At 36.8% G+C, this 16962-nt stretch overlaps 1 protein-coding gene across 2 annotated transcripts in view; it reads left to right on the top strand.

The window, feature by feature from the left end:
* Positions 1-16962, top strand: part of APLF (aprataxin and PNKP like factor) — an 84603-nt gene that overhangs the window by 22136 nt on the left and 45505 nt on the right. For both annotated transcript variants that reach the window (XM_047746069.1, XM_047746068.1), the window contains 3 exons: positions 8691-8863; positions 12606-12753; positions 13294-13426. In XM_047746069.1, the coding sequence (XP_047602025.1) occupies positions 8691-8863; positions 12606-12753; positions 13294-13426 (454 nt within the window). The remainder of the gene's footprint in view (positions 1-8690; positions 8864-12605; positions 12754-13293; positions 13427-16962) is intronic.

The following is a 16962-nucleotide window of genomic DNA, read 5'->3' as shown; positions in this document are numbered from 1 at the left end:
TTGAGAATCATCATTCTGAACTCTATATCTGACATATTACCCATGTCTGTATTGATTAGGTCTCTAGCCTTTGGTACTGCTTCTTGTTCTTTTTTTTTGTTGTGAATTTTTCCACCTTGTCATTTTGTCCAGATAAGAGTATATGAAGGAGCAAGTAATATACTAAAAGGGTGGCAACAACCCCAGGAAAATATGCTTTAGCCAAATCAGAAGAGATCCCAAATCGTGAGGGGGGAGAAAGGGGATGAAAAGGGGTTCAGAAAGAAAAAAAAAAAAAAGAAACTATTAAAAAAAAGAAAGCCGATAAAAAATATAAAAAGGAAAATTAAAAAAATATATATATGTATATATTAGATAAACTATTTAAAAAACATTAAAAAAGAAAACGGTAAAAGTTAAAAAAATTTAGCAGAAGATAGAAAAAAAATTGAAAAAGAAAAAAAAATTAAATTAACTGCAAGGCTAAAGAATCATGGGGAGAAAGCCATGAGTTCCATGCTTTGCTTTCTTCTCCTCTGGAATTCCGCTGCTCTCCTTGGTATTGAAACTGCACTCCTTGGTAGGTGAACTTGGTCCTGGCTGGGTTTCTCGTTGATCTTCTGGGGGAGGGGCCTGTTGTAGTGATTCTCAAGCGTCTTTGCCCCAGGCGGAGTTGCACCGCCCTTACCCGGGGCCGGGCTGAGTAATCCGCTCGGGTTTGCTGGGTTTGCTTTTGGGAGCTTTTGTTCCCTGAGCGCTTTCCGTAGAGTTCTGGAAGACGGGAATGAAGATGGTGGCCTCCCAGTCTCCCGCCCGGAGGAGCCGAGAGCCCGGGGCCCCACTCCTCAGTGCGCCCTCAGAGAACAGCGCCCAATTACTCCCGTCACCCTGGCCTCCGGCCACGCTCCGAGCTGACCGTGCCTGCGACCGGTTCAAGGTAACCCCGAGTTTAGAGCTCACTCCTCGGCTCTGTCTCTGTAGCTGGCTTCCCCGTTCTAATATCGGTAGGCTCTGGACACTCAGACACCCCTGATCCTTCTGTGACCCTGTGGGACCTGAGGCCGCGCTGACCCCGCCTGGGCTTCACCCCAGTTAAGCCTCTGGAGCGATGTCCCTCAGCGGAACAGACTTTTAAAAGTCCCGATTTTGTGCTCCATTGCTCCGCCGCTCGCCGGGAGCCGGCCCCTCCCCCCGCGGTCTATCTTCCAGTCGCTTTGGATTCACTTCTCCGCCAGTCCTACCTTTCAGATAGTGGTTGATTTTCTGTTTCTAGAATTGCTGTTCTTCTTCTCTTCAATCTCCCGTTGGATTTGTAGGTGTTTGCAATCTTTAGATAAGCTATTTAGCTGATCTCCCGCTACCTGAAGTAGTCTCAGCCTGCTACTTCTCCACCATCTTGACTCCTCCCCAGAAGAAACCCTTCTTATAACAAAAGTTACACAGCATTAAATTTTTTATGTATACAAGGTATGCCATTTGGGAAACCATCATTTTTACTAATGCATTAATATTGAAAAACTTACATATATTTTTTTCTCAGTGTTAATCAATCAGGACATTTATATTTTAAAACTAGAATTTTTTTCCAGATTGGCTTAATAAAGGTACTTAACTGGAGTTGTGTCGATACTTGGTTGAAAAGTATTCAGATATATTTTGAACTTCTATGACTATTCAAAAAAGTAGTAATAATATAAGTATACTTTTTTTTTTAAGACTTTATTTATTTGACAGATAGAGATCAAAGTAGGCAGAGAGGCAGGCAGAGAGAGAGAGAGGAGGAAGCAGGCTCCCCACCGATCAGAGAGCCCTATGCGGGGCTCAATCCCAGAACCCTGAGATCATGACCTAGAGCCAAAGGCAGAGGCTTAACCCGCTGAGCCACCCAGGTGCCCCTATATAAGTATACTTAAATTAAAACTTTGTTGATGGAAAATTCTTTCTTTGAGTTAAGCTTTATTTTTTGTGAGATGGGTCAAATTTCTACATGGGAGTTTAACAGTTTTTAATTAAAAGAAGGTATCTTTTAGAGAACACCTTTCTCGTTTATTTACTTGGTCTTTAATTAGACTGTACTCATACAAAACAACTATATGAAGTCAACAAGTATCTTTTGAGTATCAGACAGTGGTAGATACAAAATTAGAAGCTAGAGCCAAAATTCCTCATGACATTATAGATATGAAACTAAAATGTGTTATAATTATTTATTTACACTTTTGTTTATACTTTTCTTTTAAATGTTATTTAATATAAATTATGAACTTTCTAGTAAATGTAATCTTATATACTTGGGAGAAAGATAAATATTTTTTACCCTTTTCTTGGTAGCATTATTTTTGACAGCATAGAATATTAAGGCCTTCCGAAGAATGCATAATATTATATAGTCAGCAAGTTGTCAAATGGGAATTAGAACTGAGGTTCTTTGAAATCTATCTAAGGTTTTTTTTTTTTTTTTTTTTTTTTCCCATTATATTTCCCAACTCAGGATTCTTTTGCCATTTGGTATTTTCTTCTATAAAAAAAAAAATTCTTGAAGTTAAAAGTAACTGAATTTTTCTTCACAAGAAATTTTTTTTAAAGAGTTTATTTATTTATTTGACAGACAGAGATCACAGGTAGGCAGAGAGGCAGGCAGAGAGAGGGTGGAGAAGCAGGCTCTCTGTTGAGCAGAGAGCCTGACATGGGGCTCCATCATAGGACCCTGAGATCATGACCTGAGCTGAAGGCAGAGGCTCAACCCACTGAGCCACTCAGGCACGCCCACAAGAAATTTTTGTGCCCTCAGTTGAACAGAATTTTATAACTGAAAGCAATCTTGGGTTCAGTCTTATGTATGTGGGAATTTGATTTGGGCCAGAGCTGGCATTGCTTATCATTGGACAAGATGACTTTTCATCAAGAAATGGTACTGGGAGAGTATGTTATTTGTCTGAGGGAAAAAAAATTAGATCCCTACCTCAAACCATACATACAAATCAGTTTTAGGTGGTTTAAATGTGAAAATCAAAACTATAAAACTCTTGGAATATATGGGAAAAAATCTTGGTGGCCTTAAAGGAGGGAAGGGGGGGGCGCCTGGGTGGCTCAATGGGTTAAGCCTCTGCCTTCGGCTCAGGTCATGATCCCAGTGTCCTGGGATCGAGCCCCACATTGGGCTCTCTGCTCAGCAGGGAGCCTGCTTTCCCTCTCTCTCTCTGCCTGCCTCTCTGCCTACTTGTGATCTCTGTCTGTCAAATAAATAAATAAAATATTTTAAAAAAATAAAGGCGGGAAGAGTTTTAAAATAAGCTATAAAAAGAAAGACTGAAAAAAAAATCCAATTACAGGGGCACCTGGCTGGCTCAGTCAGTTAAGCATCTGCCTTTAGCTCAGGTTGAGATCCTGGGATCCTGGGATTGAGCCCTGCATTGGGCTCCCTGCTCAGTGGAGAGCCTGCTTCTCCTTCCTTCTGCTTTCTGCTCCCCCTGCTTGTGCTCTCTCTCTCTGTCAAATAAATAAATAAAATCTTTTTAAAAAATCCAGTTACATTAAAATTAAGAACCTTTGCTTATCAAGGATTATAATGAAAATGAAAAGTATAACCGGAAGAAGTTATTTAAAACACACATAATTGACAAAGGAATTATATCCAAAATATATAGCAAATGCCTTCAATCAGTGAGAGAAAGATAAACAATCCAGTAGAAAAATGGGCTGAAGACTTGAGTGGTACATTATAGAATTGGAAATCTGACTGTTTAGTAAACATGGAAAAGGTACTCAGGCCTCTTATTAAATAGTGAAATATAACTGAAACTGCAGTGAGATACTAAAACCCAACAGATTGCAAAAATGAGAAGTCTAACAATTTGAAGTGTTAATGAGAATGTAGAACAAGTAGAATAGTTATAAAGTTTGGGTGGGAGCTTAAATGTTGCAGCCACTTTGGAAAGTAGCTTGACATTATTTCCTAAAGATGAAGGCATGCATTCCCTACAAGTCAGATCTCACGCACACATATGTACTAATAGATGTGTAAGAACCTGAAGGGCAAAATTGCTTATATCATAGCAAAAACTAGACACATTAATATCCATCGACAATGGAATTGATAAATATATTGTGATATATTCATTTAATGAAATATCCTACAACAATGAAGATAAATTATAGTGAAAACATGATAAATATGGACTAGAGTCAGGAACATGATAATGATAAAAGCAACCTTGGAAGAATATATACAGCATAACTTCATTTATATAAGATTAAAAATTCTACAAAATAAAACATTACATTTACTGTCATAAGCTTAGGTGATAAAACCATGAAGAAAATTGCCTAAGGAAGTGACAAACACAACAATTGGTATAATAATTATCTCTGAGGGAACTGAGAAGAGACTGGGATAGGGAAAGACTCGAAAGGGACATCAAAAGTTAATATACATTTTCTGAAACTGTGTGGTGGATCCACACATAGTATCTAACATTATGTTTTCAAAAAATTATTATGGGATCCTTATGACATGAAGAAGGTGTAGAGAATAGTATGGTGTGGTGCAGTTCCTTCTGTAATGCCAAACTACCAAACATTGGAAGGCATGAAAAAGTGTATTTTTTTTAAGGATATGTACAATTCTCGTACTAGAATTTGATTTTGCTTTTAGAACAATATAATTGGGTTTTGAATTTTATTCCACAAATTGTTTATACCTTACCAGTTGAAGGAAAACTGCTTCTTGGACTTGGTGATGTATGCATAGGTCCTTTGCTTTATGTAATGCTTGATTTCTTTTTTATGTTAATGTAGTTTCAACAAAATGCCTCTCTCCTTGAAATTATATTTATTTATTTATTTATATTTATTTATACTTATTTATACAGCTACTTATTGTAGCCGTACCTTCAAGGTACGATTTAGAGAAATTTAGAAAAATTCTAAACTGACCTTAACTGTGAATGGAAATGTTAAGGTCTTGAAAATAATGAGGTAGGCGAGTGACTAATAATTCATTCATTTTACCTTAATGTGTGCTAAATATCATTTATTCTCTGTTCTCTAATCAGTCACAAATAAATTGATCTGCTAAAGCAGGTTATGTATACAACTGTGATAAAATTTTGAGACAAGTTTTCACTTTAAAAAGTTTTGTAAACTTCTTTAAATGAATTAGAGCAAATGTTTTTGTTACAATCCCTTCTGTAGGTTGTGTACTCCTCCAAATTATGTTTAAGTAATTAAATATTTTTCTGCTTTCCTTCAAATTAGAAATCCAATCAAATAGAAATGTAACTTGACAATGATTGATGAATGCGATTAGGGCATTTACTAATTTGTACTTTTAAATTGGATGAATTTGTCTTTTTTCCTCAACATTTCCTTTTAAAAAAGCTCTAGCTTTCAGCAGTTCTTGGAATAGTGCATGAGGAGATAATGTTAGCTCATGAGGAGATGATGTTAGCTTTTTTGTATGTCATTTAAATTTAATCTACTGTCTGGTATCAGCGGGAGAAAATGTATTATAAAGGCAAAGCGACAGTGCTGTCTGTAAATCACTGCATCACCAGTGGTTAGTTATGTCCTCTGGGTAAATTCATAGCTGTCAATGCTTTTATTTCATTTTAAGAAACTCTTTTTGTTTCTTGGGTAATTGAGGGAGTAGTTCTATAACTACATATAAGTTGCAAAGGATTAGATATGTTTTTGCCACTTGGTGTTAATCTTCAAAATATACATCTTTGGGTGACTGTGTTTTTTCTTTGGTGTAGTAAAATTCCTGAGTTGTGATTGTTTTTCTTCCTAAGAAATTATGAGTATACTTGGAAAATGGCTATAAAATACTGCAATAGCTCTTCCACAGCTCATTTTGTTAAAAAAAAAAGAAGAAGAAGAAGAAAGAAAGAAAAAAAAGAATGCTTTCCAAATTAAAGAAAAGAAAACATTGAAAATAAGAGGAACTTTTTGGGGTGGTGCACATCAATCCTTTAATGTTTATGATAATTATAAGAGAAAGCTATGGAAAACTAATTTGTATTTTAGTTCCATTTCTTCAGGGATAATGCATCCTTTGCACCACTTCTAAAATTATAGCATAATATATTTAAGTTTGCACTTATAATCCTATGGATATGTTAAAAGGCACTTCCCAAAAATATGCTTCTCATATAGGTGGATCATATCTTTTATTCACTGTGAATTTAGGTTTGCCAGTATTTTGCCTGTCCTTATCTGCTTTTAGAATCAAAGTTAACTTAGCCATACTGAAGGAATTGGAGAGCTTTCCATCTTTTTCTGGTCTTTAGGAAGACTTTGAATATTCAGAAAAAATTTAAATCCATTTAGGTCTGAGTTGGGAAAAGATCAGAAAGATTTTTAATTACTGATTATATTTTTAAAAGATAGGTTTAATTCAAAAAGACACACACACACTTTTTTGTTTTTAAGTCAGTTTGGTGTATATTCTTTAAGATCATTGTCAATTTTGGCCATATTTACAAATACACTGCCATGAAGTATTTGTAGTATTCTGCCAAGTTTTATGTGTACTTATGTCATTGCTTTCATTCCAAAATTTGTGTGTGTGTGTGTGTGTGTGTGTGTATCTTTTCCCTCTTTGTTTTAGTAATATTGCTAAGTTTTTGTCTTCTCATAACTTTTAGAAACTACCCTTTGTTTTGGTCTTCAGTCTGTGTGGCTTTTTTTAGTTAGAGTATATATAGTTGCTTTTGTTTTTGTTTCTTTATAGAGGGACAGGGGCAGGAAGCAGAGAAAGAGGGAGAGAGAATCTTAAGCAGGCTCTACACCCAACAATGGAGCCCAGCAGGGGGCTGATTTCATTAAACTCTAAGATCACAACCTGAGCCAAAATCAAGAGTCGTATGTTTAACCGACTGAGCCCACCCAGGGCCCTGAAGCAATTTCGTAGTTTGGACATAGATTTTAAAAATATATCAATGGAGTAATATTTATTTAGTTTAAATTATAGGATCATAATTTAAAAAAATAATAGATAAATTTATAGGATCAAGTATTCGGTTATAGGAATGTCATTTTTGCTCTTGGTTCTAGAATCCCTTGTATGAACAATTTTAGGAAAAGAAAAAGATGATCATGGACCACATACATTGGTTCACTTTCTCTTTGGATTTGCTAAATACCAAATATTTTACCGCTTAAAATTTAAATGTTAAGTAATTCAACTGAGTAAAAAAATACTGAAAATGAATGTTTCTGTGGCTTTGGGTTTGTGATGCCTTATAAAGGAATGTCATTAGTTTCCTTTTCTAAAAAGGCATTTTACTTTTTCTACCCTTGAATATTATGCTGTTGTGTTTAACATCTTGACCTTTGGAAAATTGAGGACTGTTTGTTAATTAAATGTTGCTTAGAGATTCATCTGAATCTTTAAAATACTTAGGAATAAGAACATGATCTGATCTAGCCTATTAGAAGCAAACCTCATTGTGGAACATTCAAGGCTCAGGCAGAAGCTATGGTATTTCTGTCCCAACTCTTGTCCTTCCTGCTACTCAACATTCCTGACCCTGATGATTGTGGTGCACTCAAGGAAGGGGAGCTTCATTTAAAAGTCTGAGGAATAACGGAACAATTTCCAAGCCCAACAGTGTACACAAGCTTAGAATCTGGTGGTTGTCCTGCCTCAAAACTCTAACCATGAGCCAGAGCCACTCTGAGAGATAAAGTAGGGGTGGTTGAGAGCATAATGAAAGGTTTATAAACATTGTTTAAATTATAACTTGATTTTTAAAAATCAAACATTCATAGTTCTTTTAGCAGTATGGTGTTACATAAATATGGTGTTCTGTTGCCTGTCCATTCTTATGAAGTCTTATATATAATTTGTAAAATAACTCTGACCTGTAAAATGATTGCCTACCAAATTTGTAAAGTCTCTTTTTAAATTTCTGTTTCTGCTCTTTACTCCAAATTTTATTTCACTCCTTTCTTTTAACAGATTTAAAGGAAATAGAACTGTTTTCAATTGCAGATACACATAGGAAAAATTTATGGCCAGATCTTCATGAAATTAAATTGCCAGAACTGGATAGATTGTATTCATTATAGCTTTCAACATTGTCTTTTTTTTTTTTTATTTTTAATTTGGGCATGTAGGCAACAGTGCTTATTTTTTATTGCAGCTTTTTGTTTTAATGCTCTCTTTTCTGTATTAGTGTATGTTAGAAAACTCCTTAGTGAAGAGCAAAAACAATCCAAACAAGCTATGTTGTTTGCTTGAGAGATTTGATCAAAGTCTCTCTTCCTATAATATCTCATTCTTTTACTCATAGTAAGAATTTACTGGAAGAAAATAAATATGAAAGAAACTAGCTATTTTCAAGGAATTAGTGAATTATGGATTTGAAAGTTGGGGGACTAAGTTTCCATACTGAGAATTATTTTTTGTGTTTCTCTTTCTTATGTCTGATGGTCCCTCTTAAAGCAGAAATATCTTCTAACGAGTTAGTTGATAACTTTGCTTTTTTTCTTTGGTTCCTACAGAAGTGAGAGGTATATTTTAGCTCCTTCTCCTCTTTTATGTATAGAGAATAATTATTGTACTTATAAGTGCCAGATTTATTAGACTTTTAATCTAAATTTGCAATGAAATTGTTTTGATACCCAAGTTTTGGATCAGTTCATGTTAGTTGTATTTTTCTCATAATTTAGAATTTTATCCCTATTTTTTTTGTTGTTGTTGTTAGATACACACAAATCCATGTTTTTATCAGTCTTCTGAGAAGAGCCAGCTCTTACCCTTGAAGAGAAATGTATGGCGCTGGTTGAATCCTGGAGACAGTTTTTCTTTGCTAGTCGACAAATACATTTTCTCTGTTTCCTCTACACACTCTGAAGCAGAAATGGAATGTACTTTAAGGTAAGATTGCCTGATGAAATTAGATCGAGTAATAGTATTGTAACCTAGGGGGTGGCTCAGTTGGTTAAGTGTCTGCCTTTGTTTCAGGTACTAGGATCCAGCCTAATGTTCGACTTCTTGCCCAATGGGGAGCCTGCTTCTCCCTCTCCCTCTGCCGCTCCCTCTGCTTGTGCTCTCTCTCTGTCAAATAAAGCAATACAATCTTTAGAGAAATTTTTCTTAAATAAAAGAATTTTTAAAAATGGTAATTGTAACCTAATTCCTCAGCCATCCACAAATGCTTCAGTAGAAACCATTCTAGGATTAAACTATGTTGCAGTATAGGAGTTACATGGGGTATGTATGGTATATGTGTCCGTGTGTGTTTTCCAGCAACATTTGACATTAGAAACCTACACCTCATAGTGATTGCTTGCATATGTGGTGTCTTTTACCATTGTGTTCAGAATGTATTTTCCATCTAATAGTAACCAGGATAGGTAGTTTGAAACCAACTACATTTCTTAATATTTTCTTTAGCTTTTTAAATTTTATTAAGGTATTAATCCCTCTGGCTTAGTATAACTCCTCATAAAAATAACAGAAAATATAGAATTGGAAAACTGAGGAAATGACGTATTATAATAAACATCTAACGTAAAGGTAATATTAATACACTAGTTTTGTTGAGGCAGTCATTAGCAGATTATTTGCCACTGTTTTGGCTTTTAATTTGTTTTTAAAGATTTCATTTATTTATTCAAGAGAGAATATGTGTGTGTGTGTGTGTGTGTGTGTGAGAGAGAGAGAGGAGAGAGAGAGAAGGAACAGGGGGAGGGGCAGAGGGAGAAGCAGACTCCCCGCTGAGCAAGGAGCCTGATGCAGGACTCGATCCCAGGACCTGGAATCATGACCTGAGCCAAAGGCAGACGCTTAACCAACTGAGCCACCCAGGTGCCATCAGCTTTTAAATTCTAGTCTACATAAACTGGACTAACAGAAGTAGATGGACAAAAGTGTACAGAATGTGTTCTGTGATTACAATAGTATTAAATTAAAAATCAGTAACAGTAGGGGTGCCTGGCTGGCTCAGTTGGTAGAGCATGCAGTTCTTGATCTTGGGATCATGAGTTCGAGCCCCATGTTGGGCATAGAGGTTACTTAAAAAAAAAATCAATAATGATAAAATAGAAAATCTCCCAAAATTTGGAATTAAACAGCACACTTCTAAATAACTGTTAGGTCAAAGAGAATCACAAGGGGAATTAGAAAACATTTTGAAAAAAAATAATACTGAAAGCAAAATAAAAATTTGTGAGATGAACCTAAAGTAGTTCTTAGAGGGAAATTTATATTAAATGCCTGTATTAGAAGAAAGCTGTAAACCTAATGATCTGTGTTTCTACTTTAAGAAGATAGGCAGACAGGAGCAAATTAATCCCAAAGCATAATTCCCAAAGAATAACTTAATTGCTAAAACAGTCTTTAAAAAGAAGAAGAGTTTTTTGCACTACCGGGGGGAGGGGGTCCCTATGGCATTCTGCACGAATGCCCTGTGGGGTACCTACCACCCCACAAAGCCATCAGAACAAACTTCCTGCTGGATTGAGGGATTCCTGTTCTAACTGAAAGGGAAACTTTCACAATGTCTGGAGCCCCTGATGTCCTGCAGTGAAGGAGGATGTCCTCAAATTCCTTGCAGCAGGAACCCACTTTGTTGGCACCACCCTTGACTTCCAAATGGAACAGTATATCTGAAAAGGAAAAGTGATGGCATCTACATCATAAATCTGAAGAGAAACTGGGAGAAGCTTCTGCTGGCAGCTCGTGCCATTGTTACCAGTTGATGTCAGTGTCATATCATCCAGGAATACTGCCCAGCAAGCTGTGCTAAAGTTTGCTGCTGCAACTGGAGCCACTCCTGTTGCTGGCTGCTTCACTCCAGAAACCTTCACTAACCAGATCCAGGCAACTTCTGGTGGTCACTGATCCAAGGGCTGGATTCTCAGAGAGGCATCTCACGTTAACCTGCCTTCCTACCACTGCTCTGAGTAAGGCAGACTCTCCTCTGCACTATGTGGACATTGCCAACCCTTGCAACAAGGGAGCTCAATAGTGGGTCTGATGTGGTGAATGCTGGCATGGGAAGTTCTGTGCATACCTGGTACCATTTCTTGTGAATACCCTTGGGAGGTCATGCCTGAGCTCTGCTTCTCCAGAGATCCTCAAGAGATTGAAAATGAATAGCAGGCTGTTGCTGGAAAGGCTATGACCAATGAGGGATTTCAGGGTGAACGAGTGCTCCAGCTTCTGAGTTCACTACTACTCAGTGTGAAGTTGCAGACTGGTCTGGAGGTGTGCAGGTGCCCTCTGTGTCTGTTCAGCAGTTCTCTGCTGAAGACTGGAGCGCTCATCCTGCCAGTGAAGATTGTCTGCAGCTCCCACTTCTCAGGCCACTGAATAGGTAGGAACAACCACTGAGTGGTCTTAAGGTGCTCTTCCACAAAGGCAAACAAAATGGAAATAAGGTTGATGGAAAATAAACAGTTCCTAAAAGTTGGGAAAAAAAAAGAGTTGGAGGATTCATACTTCCCAATTTCAAAACCTACTACAAAGCTACAGTAATGGAGATAGTATGGTACTAGCATAAAGAAAGACATATACATCAGTGAAATAGAATCAAGGGTCCAGAAATGAAGCCCCTACAGTATGACCAACTGATTTTTGACAAGATTGTCAGGACAATTAAATGGGAGAAACAGTAGTCTTTTCAACAAATGGTGTTGGGACAACTGGGTATCCACTTGTAAAAGAATATAAGTTAGACTTCTACCTCACACCATATAAAAATGGACTTAAAATGGATCAGAGACCTAAATATTAGAGCTAAAACTGTGAAATTAGGAAAAAATATAGGTATAAATCTTTGTGACTTTGGATTAGGCAGTGGTTTCTTAGATAGAACACCAAAAGCACAGAATGTGGTTTAAATGGAATTACATGATTTGTAGCCTTCTGGGTTTGGCTTCTTTGAGATTCATCCATGTTGTTGTGTATCAGTGGATTATTCCTTTTTATTTCTGAATAGTATTTCCATCTATATTATCAAATGTTCAAAGAACATTTGTTGGCTTCTCTTTATGTATCAATAATGAATAATAATCCGTCAACTTTGGATGATCTTACTGCACTTTGCAGCCAAGTGTGAGGTAGCTGGTTCTGCTAGTGTGTTCCACATGTGACCATGGATGTTCCTGTGTCAGAAGAATTAGCTTCCGATTGGACTACAGGTTTGGGGAGATTTCACAAATGGCTATACTGGCCAGAACTCCAGTAGCAGCTACGTGTGAACATGACATCAGGATCTTATTTTTTTCTTCAAAAGCCATACGAGCTTATCTGTTATTCTCACAGTTTGCATTTCTCTTGGGGTGTTGGGTGGCCATCTTAACTTTTATGGGCTACCTGGACAAATAACTGAGTAAGGACAGAGCTCTTAAGCCTTAAGAGAGGTAGCTACTACCTCTCATAAATAGCTAGTGGTTTCTAGGCCGATCATCTGGAAAGATAAATGTATTTTTTGAAGAACATATTTTAGTCTGTGTATTTTATTCTATGCTATCATCTGCTTTTTTCATCATCTGTCTTGCTAAGGCCAAGAGAAGGAGCATAATTCATTAGTTAGATGTACTTAGGAGAATCACATTTATAATGACATGGTATAATTAAAGTGTTTTAAATGATTTTTTATTTTATTTTATAGAAATAGTCAGATGCTTGATGAAGATGATCTACTGAATGAAACACCAAAATCTTTCTCCGTTAACTCTCCTGATGAGACAACTGGTGCCCCACAGCTGGAAGGAAGCACAGAAATAGTTAAGACCCAAACTACTTCTGCAAACAGTGAGGTGAGAAATTTAAGATCTCATCCATTTGTAACATACTCCTTATTTCAAGGAGAGAAAAGACAACTGAAATTAAGTATATCATGACACTATTACCAGCATTGCTGTTTTTAGGTTAAACTGTACAGAATATCACACTAGTCCACCATGTCAACTAATAGAGATAATGAATTTTTTTCTTTGAGAAATTTGAGTAATTCAGCCCATACTTGCAGATAGGCTGTTTTTGTTTTTGTTTTTGTTTTAAAGATTTTATTTATTTATTTGTTTGACAGACAGAGATCACAAGTAGGCAGAGAGGCAGGCAGAGAGAGAGAGAGGAGGAAGCAGGCTCCCCGCTGAGCAGAGAGCACGATGCGGGACTCGATCCCAGGACCCTGGGATCATGACCTGAGCCGAAGGCAGAGACTTTAACCCACTGAGCCACCCAGGTGCCCCCAGATAGGTTTTTTTAATGGTAGTTTCCTGCAAAGTAAATAATTTTACAATTTCATTAAGGTTGCATGATTATTTTTAATAATTAAGATACGGATGTCTTTTTAGTGTTTCCTAGGTGAATGTAGAGACCACAGTAAGCAACAGTCAAATCCTTCGCAGAGGAGAAGAATCCTTCCAGCATGGATGTTAACAGAAAATCTCAGTGATCAAAACCTTTCAGCAACAGTCAGCAAGGGGGGTAGGTTTTTTTTTGAAAACATTAAGCAGAATTTAGAAGTTTTTCTGAAGAAATGGAGATAGACTAGTGGTTGCATAAGTGTATCACTTAGCCTAGTATCACTTAGCCTAACATTTCTTCAGATGTGTACATGAAGTCTAACTTAAAACATAAGCTGTTACGTTATTTCATTTATCATACACCATCCTGCTAATTACCTTTTGATTTATGTGCTGGACTTCTAGTAATGTAGATTTTCAAACATACCTGGTGGTGTCATGTCAGTGATAAAAGGTCAGCACAGTAAGAGCTTTCTAAATTAATTTAATTAAGCAAAAAACTGCCAGGCACACATGATTATGTGCTGGAGGAGTCAAAAAAGAGGACCTTTGTCCCAGTACAGCTCACTGTCATGGCAGATACCACGGCGATTTAGGCCAGTGGCTGGGCATTCCCATTGATTGAAGATTATAATGGTCAGTGCATTGTTGTAGTCTTTTATTTGCAACTTTGTAGCCATCTTGGGTGTAGTTTCTATTGACTGCTTGTTTTCTTTTTTTTTTAAGATTTTATTTATTTATTTGCTAGAGATCACAAGTAGGCAGAGCAGCAGGCGGGCTGGGGGGAGCGGTTGGGAAGCAGGCTCCCCGCTGAGCAGAGACCCCCCCCAATGCGGGGCTCGATCCCAGGACCCCGAGATCATTTCCTGAGCTGAAGGCAGAGGCTTAACCCACTGAGCCACCCAGGCACCCCTGTTTTCTTTTATATGGGCCACATTTTCTGTTTATTCTCAAGTTTAGTAACTTTCTATGGGATATTGGATATTATGAATGATATATTAGAGATTTTTTATTTTATGTTCCTCTGAAGAAATATTTTTGTTTTAATAGTGATTAATTTGGCCTACTAGGCAATCTTCTAGTAGGCACTAATTCGGACCCTGCCCGCTCTTTCCCCTGCTGCCATCACCAGCCACAGCCTCTGCTTAGTCATAGCAGCTTCCATCTGCTGCTTGTCCTTCCACATGTAGCTCAGCAGCCAGTGAAGGACTTGGGTCAGTTTTAAATATAAATTTTGGCTCATGGCCTCTGAGGCTTCCTAACTTTCTACCTGATCTACCAAGCCTCAGAGTCTGTGCTCTGGCCGGTTAAACCAATAAGGCTGCTTTCTGCCACCTGTGGATTGGGAGATGCCTTGGGTGGATGGGGAGGGGGAAGCTACAAATTTACAAACCCCACAGCTTATACTTAATTTTTCCAGTTCTGCCTTTTCATCACTCTGCAATGCCTTCAAATCGTTGTTTTTTAATATTTTGTCCAAAATTTACGCTGGTTTTATTTGGTATGATTAGTTCAGTCACACTACTCTGCCATTGTACCCTGAGCACAATTGAATACGTGCTAGAGTTGAATGTTACTGCTCTCACTGCTTCTCATATTCAGCATAGTGGTCACAGAGGCAATCTCAAGATTTGGATCACATATGTTTTATACCAAATATTCCTTATTTAATTCGAGTTTGGAATTTCGTAGGATCAGAGTGACCTCTTGGGAAAAGTAGGTTATATGTAATATATTGTGAGAGATGTGATCTGGAGAATTTTCATTTATAAACCCAAGATTTCCTGGTAAGAATTTTATTCCAGTATAGTGGTTTTCAAACCTCCACCACCCACCATTACATATGTAACATTTTTATCAGTAACATTTCTCATTAAGTGCAGTAATTCCTCAGTTTGCAGGAAGGAAATGGGGAGTGGTGAATGGTCGTGGAGAGGGGGTAGGCACTTTCTCTCAGTAGACCAGTTTCTCTAATATAGAAAGAATAACTTCAATTGACTAAAGATTGGAACAATATCAGCCCCCTCTCTGCAAGCAAGTCCTTCTCTTTTGGAGCTGTTCTGCACGGAAACTCTTCTGTGCTACCACTATTATTAGCTTGCTTATAATAGTCCAAAATACATTTTGCTTCAAATTAAAAATAACTATTAACTTTCACTAGCCAGAAGTACCCTGTAAAATATGAAGCACCTTTTTGAGTACTTCATCTTAAAAATGCAAAGGATAACAATTTGCCATTGATTTGGACAAGAGCATTATGTAATACACGATGTACTTAAAATGCTAAAGCTTCAAAATAAGATAGAAAAATGTTTGGATTCTAGCATGTCTTCTTTCTCATAAGCAGACTTTGGGGATACTTGTAAGAGCAAACTTAGGTTACTTAATTCCTTTAGAAATAGAAAGAGTTAGAAATACACATAGGAATAGTTTAGCACTTGAATCCAGCTAATTAAAAATCAAAATAGTTTGACTTTTTCTGCCCTGTACTTTATTATTATTGTTGTTGTTTTATTTGTTTAAGTAATAAATCATCCAGATCAATAGACCAATGCTAGAGATTTTAAAAAATCAATTTCTAGGATGCATTTTGGACTCATTTAGAAGTAGGTTACTTTCCTATGTCTTTTGCATTTTTAGCACTATACTTTGTTCATTGATACCTATTTAGATTATCTGATTAACTTGATACTTTGGAACCTTTTGTGTCACTAGGTACAGAACAGATAACATGAACTGATGTTAAATGTCTTATCCAGGATCATGTAATAAAGGCCAGAGCTGTAATGGAGACCTAGCTCTGTCTGACTTTAAAGGCCACATGCTGAGCTGTCACTATACAGCCACCTAAATTTACCTTTTCTGTGTTGTGGTGTTTTAATACTTTTTTGTTTTAATATGTCCTTGCATGTTCTCCTAGATCTTTTCTTAGTTTAATTCTTGATTTAATCCTTAAATATATCTGAATTTTTGCTGTGATCAGGCTGTCCTTTTTGTTTTTCAGCCAATATAGTTCTAGTTTATTTTCTGGGTTTCCAGATACTAGCCCTTGGATGTTATCCTGAGTTTCTCAGGCCTGGGCTAAAATTTTCTGCATGTCCCTTAGTGATTCACAAGTGAATATATTTGGGCATAGGCCTTCAGAGCTTCTCTTCTCTTCTCTTGGCTTCCAGTCATTTCTGTTCCCTTAGCCTCCTAGGCTCTAGGACAAGTCATAATTTCCGGGCTATAACACCTGTGCTGGATTGCAAAAGGAGCTTTTAAATTTTTAAATCATTCTACTCTGTAGTCGCTTCTTCTCCCATCTACTAACCCTCCTACATGGAGTCATGAAAAGTAGCACATGCTGAAAAAGATTGAAGTAGTCCCCAAATCATTTGGTTTGCATTTAATTTTGTACTCTGAATATTTTCCACATGACCACTCAACGCAGATGATAAATGTTGAACTGACATTCTGTTAATTTGACTGTAACTTAAATATTACTTAAGTGCTAGTTATTCTGTTTAATTTCCAGCAGCCCTGCTAAATTATCTAAGTAATTCTAATAGTTTTTAAGTTTCTCAGATTATCTAGCTGTACAGTCATATCAACAAATTACAGCAGTCCTGACTTTTTTGCTCCATTTTAATAAATAAAATAAATAAATAAATAAAAATAATAAAATAAATAAATAAATAAAATAAAATAAAAACATTTTATTTCATGAACTAGACC

The sequence above is a fragment of the Lutra lutra genome, chromosome 9 (assembly GCF_902655055.1).
Source record: "Lutra lutra chromosome 9, mLutLut1.2, whole genome shotgun sequence".
Taxonomy (NCBI): domain Eukaryota; kingdom Metazoa; phylum Chordata; class Mammalia; order Carnivora; family Mustelidae; genus Lutra; species Lutra lutra.
The sequence above is the reverse complement of the archived record's forward strand: the minus strand, read 5'-3'. Positions and strand labels throughout refer to the sequence as shown.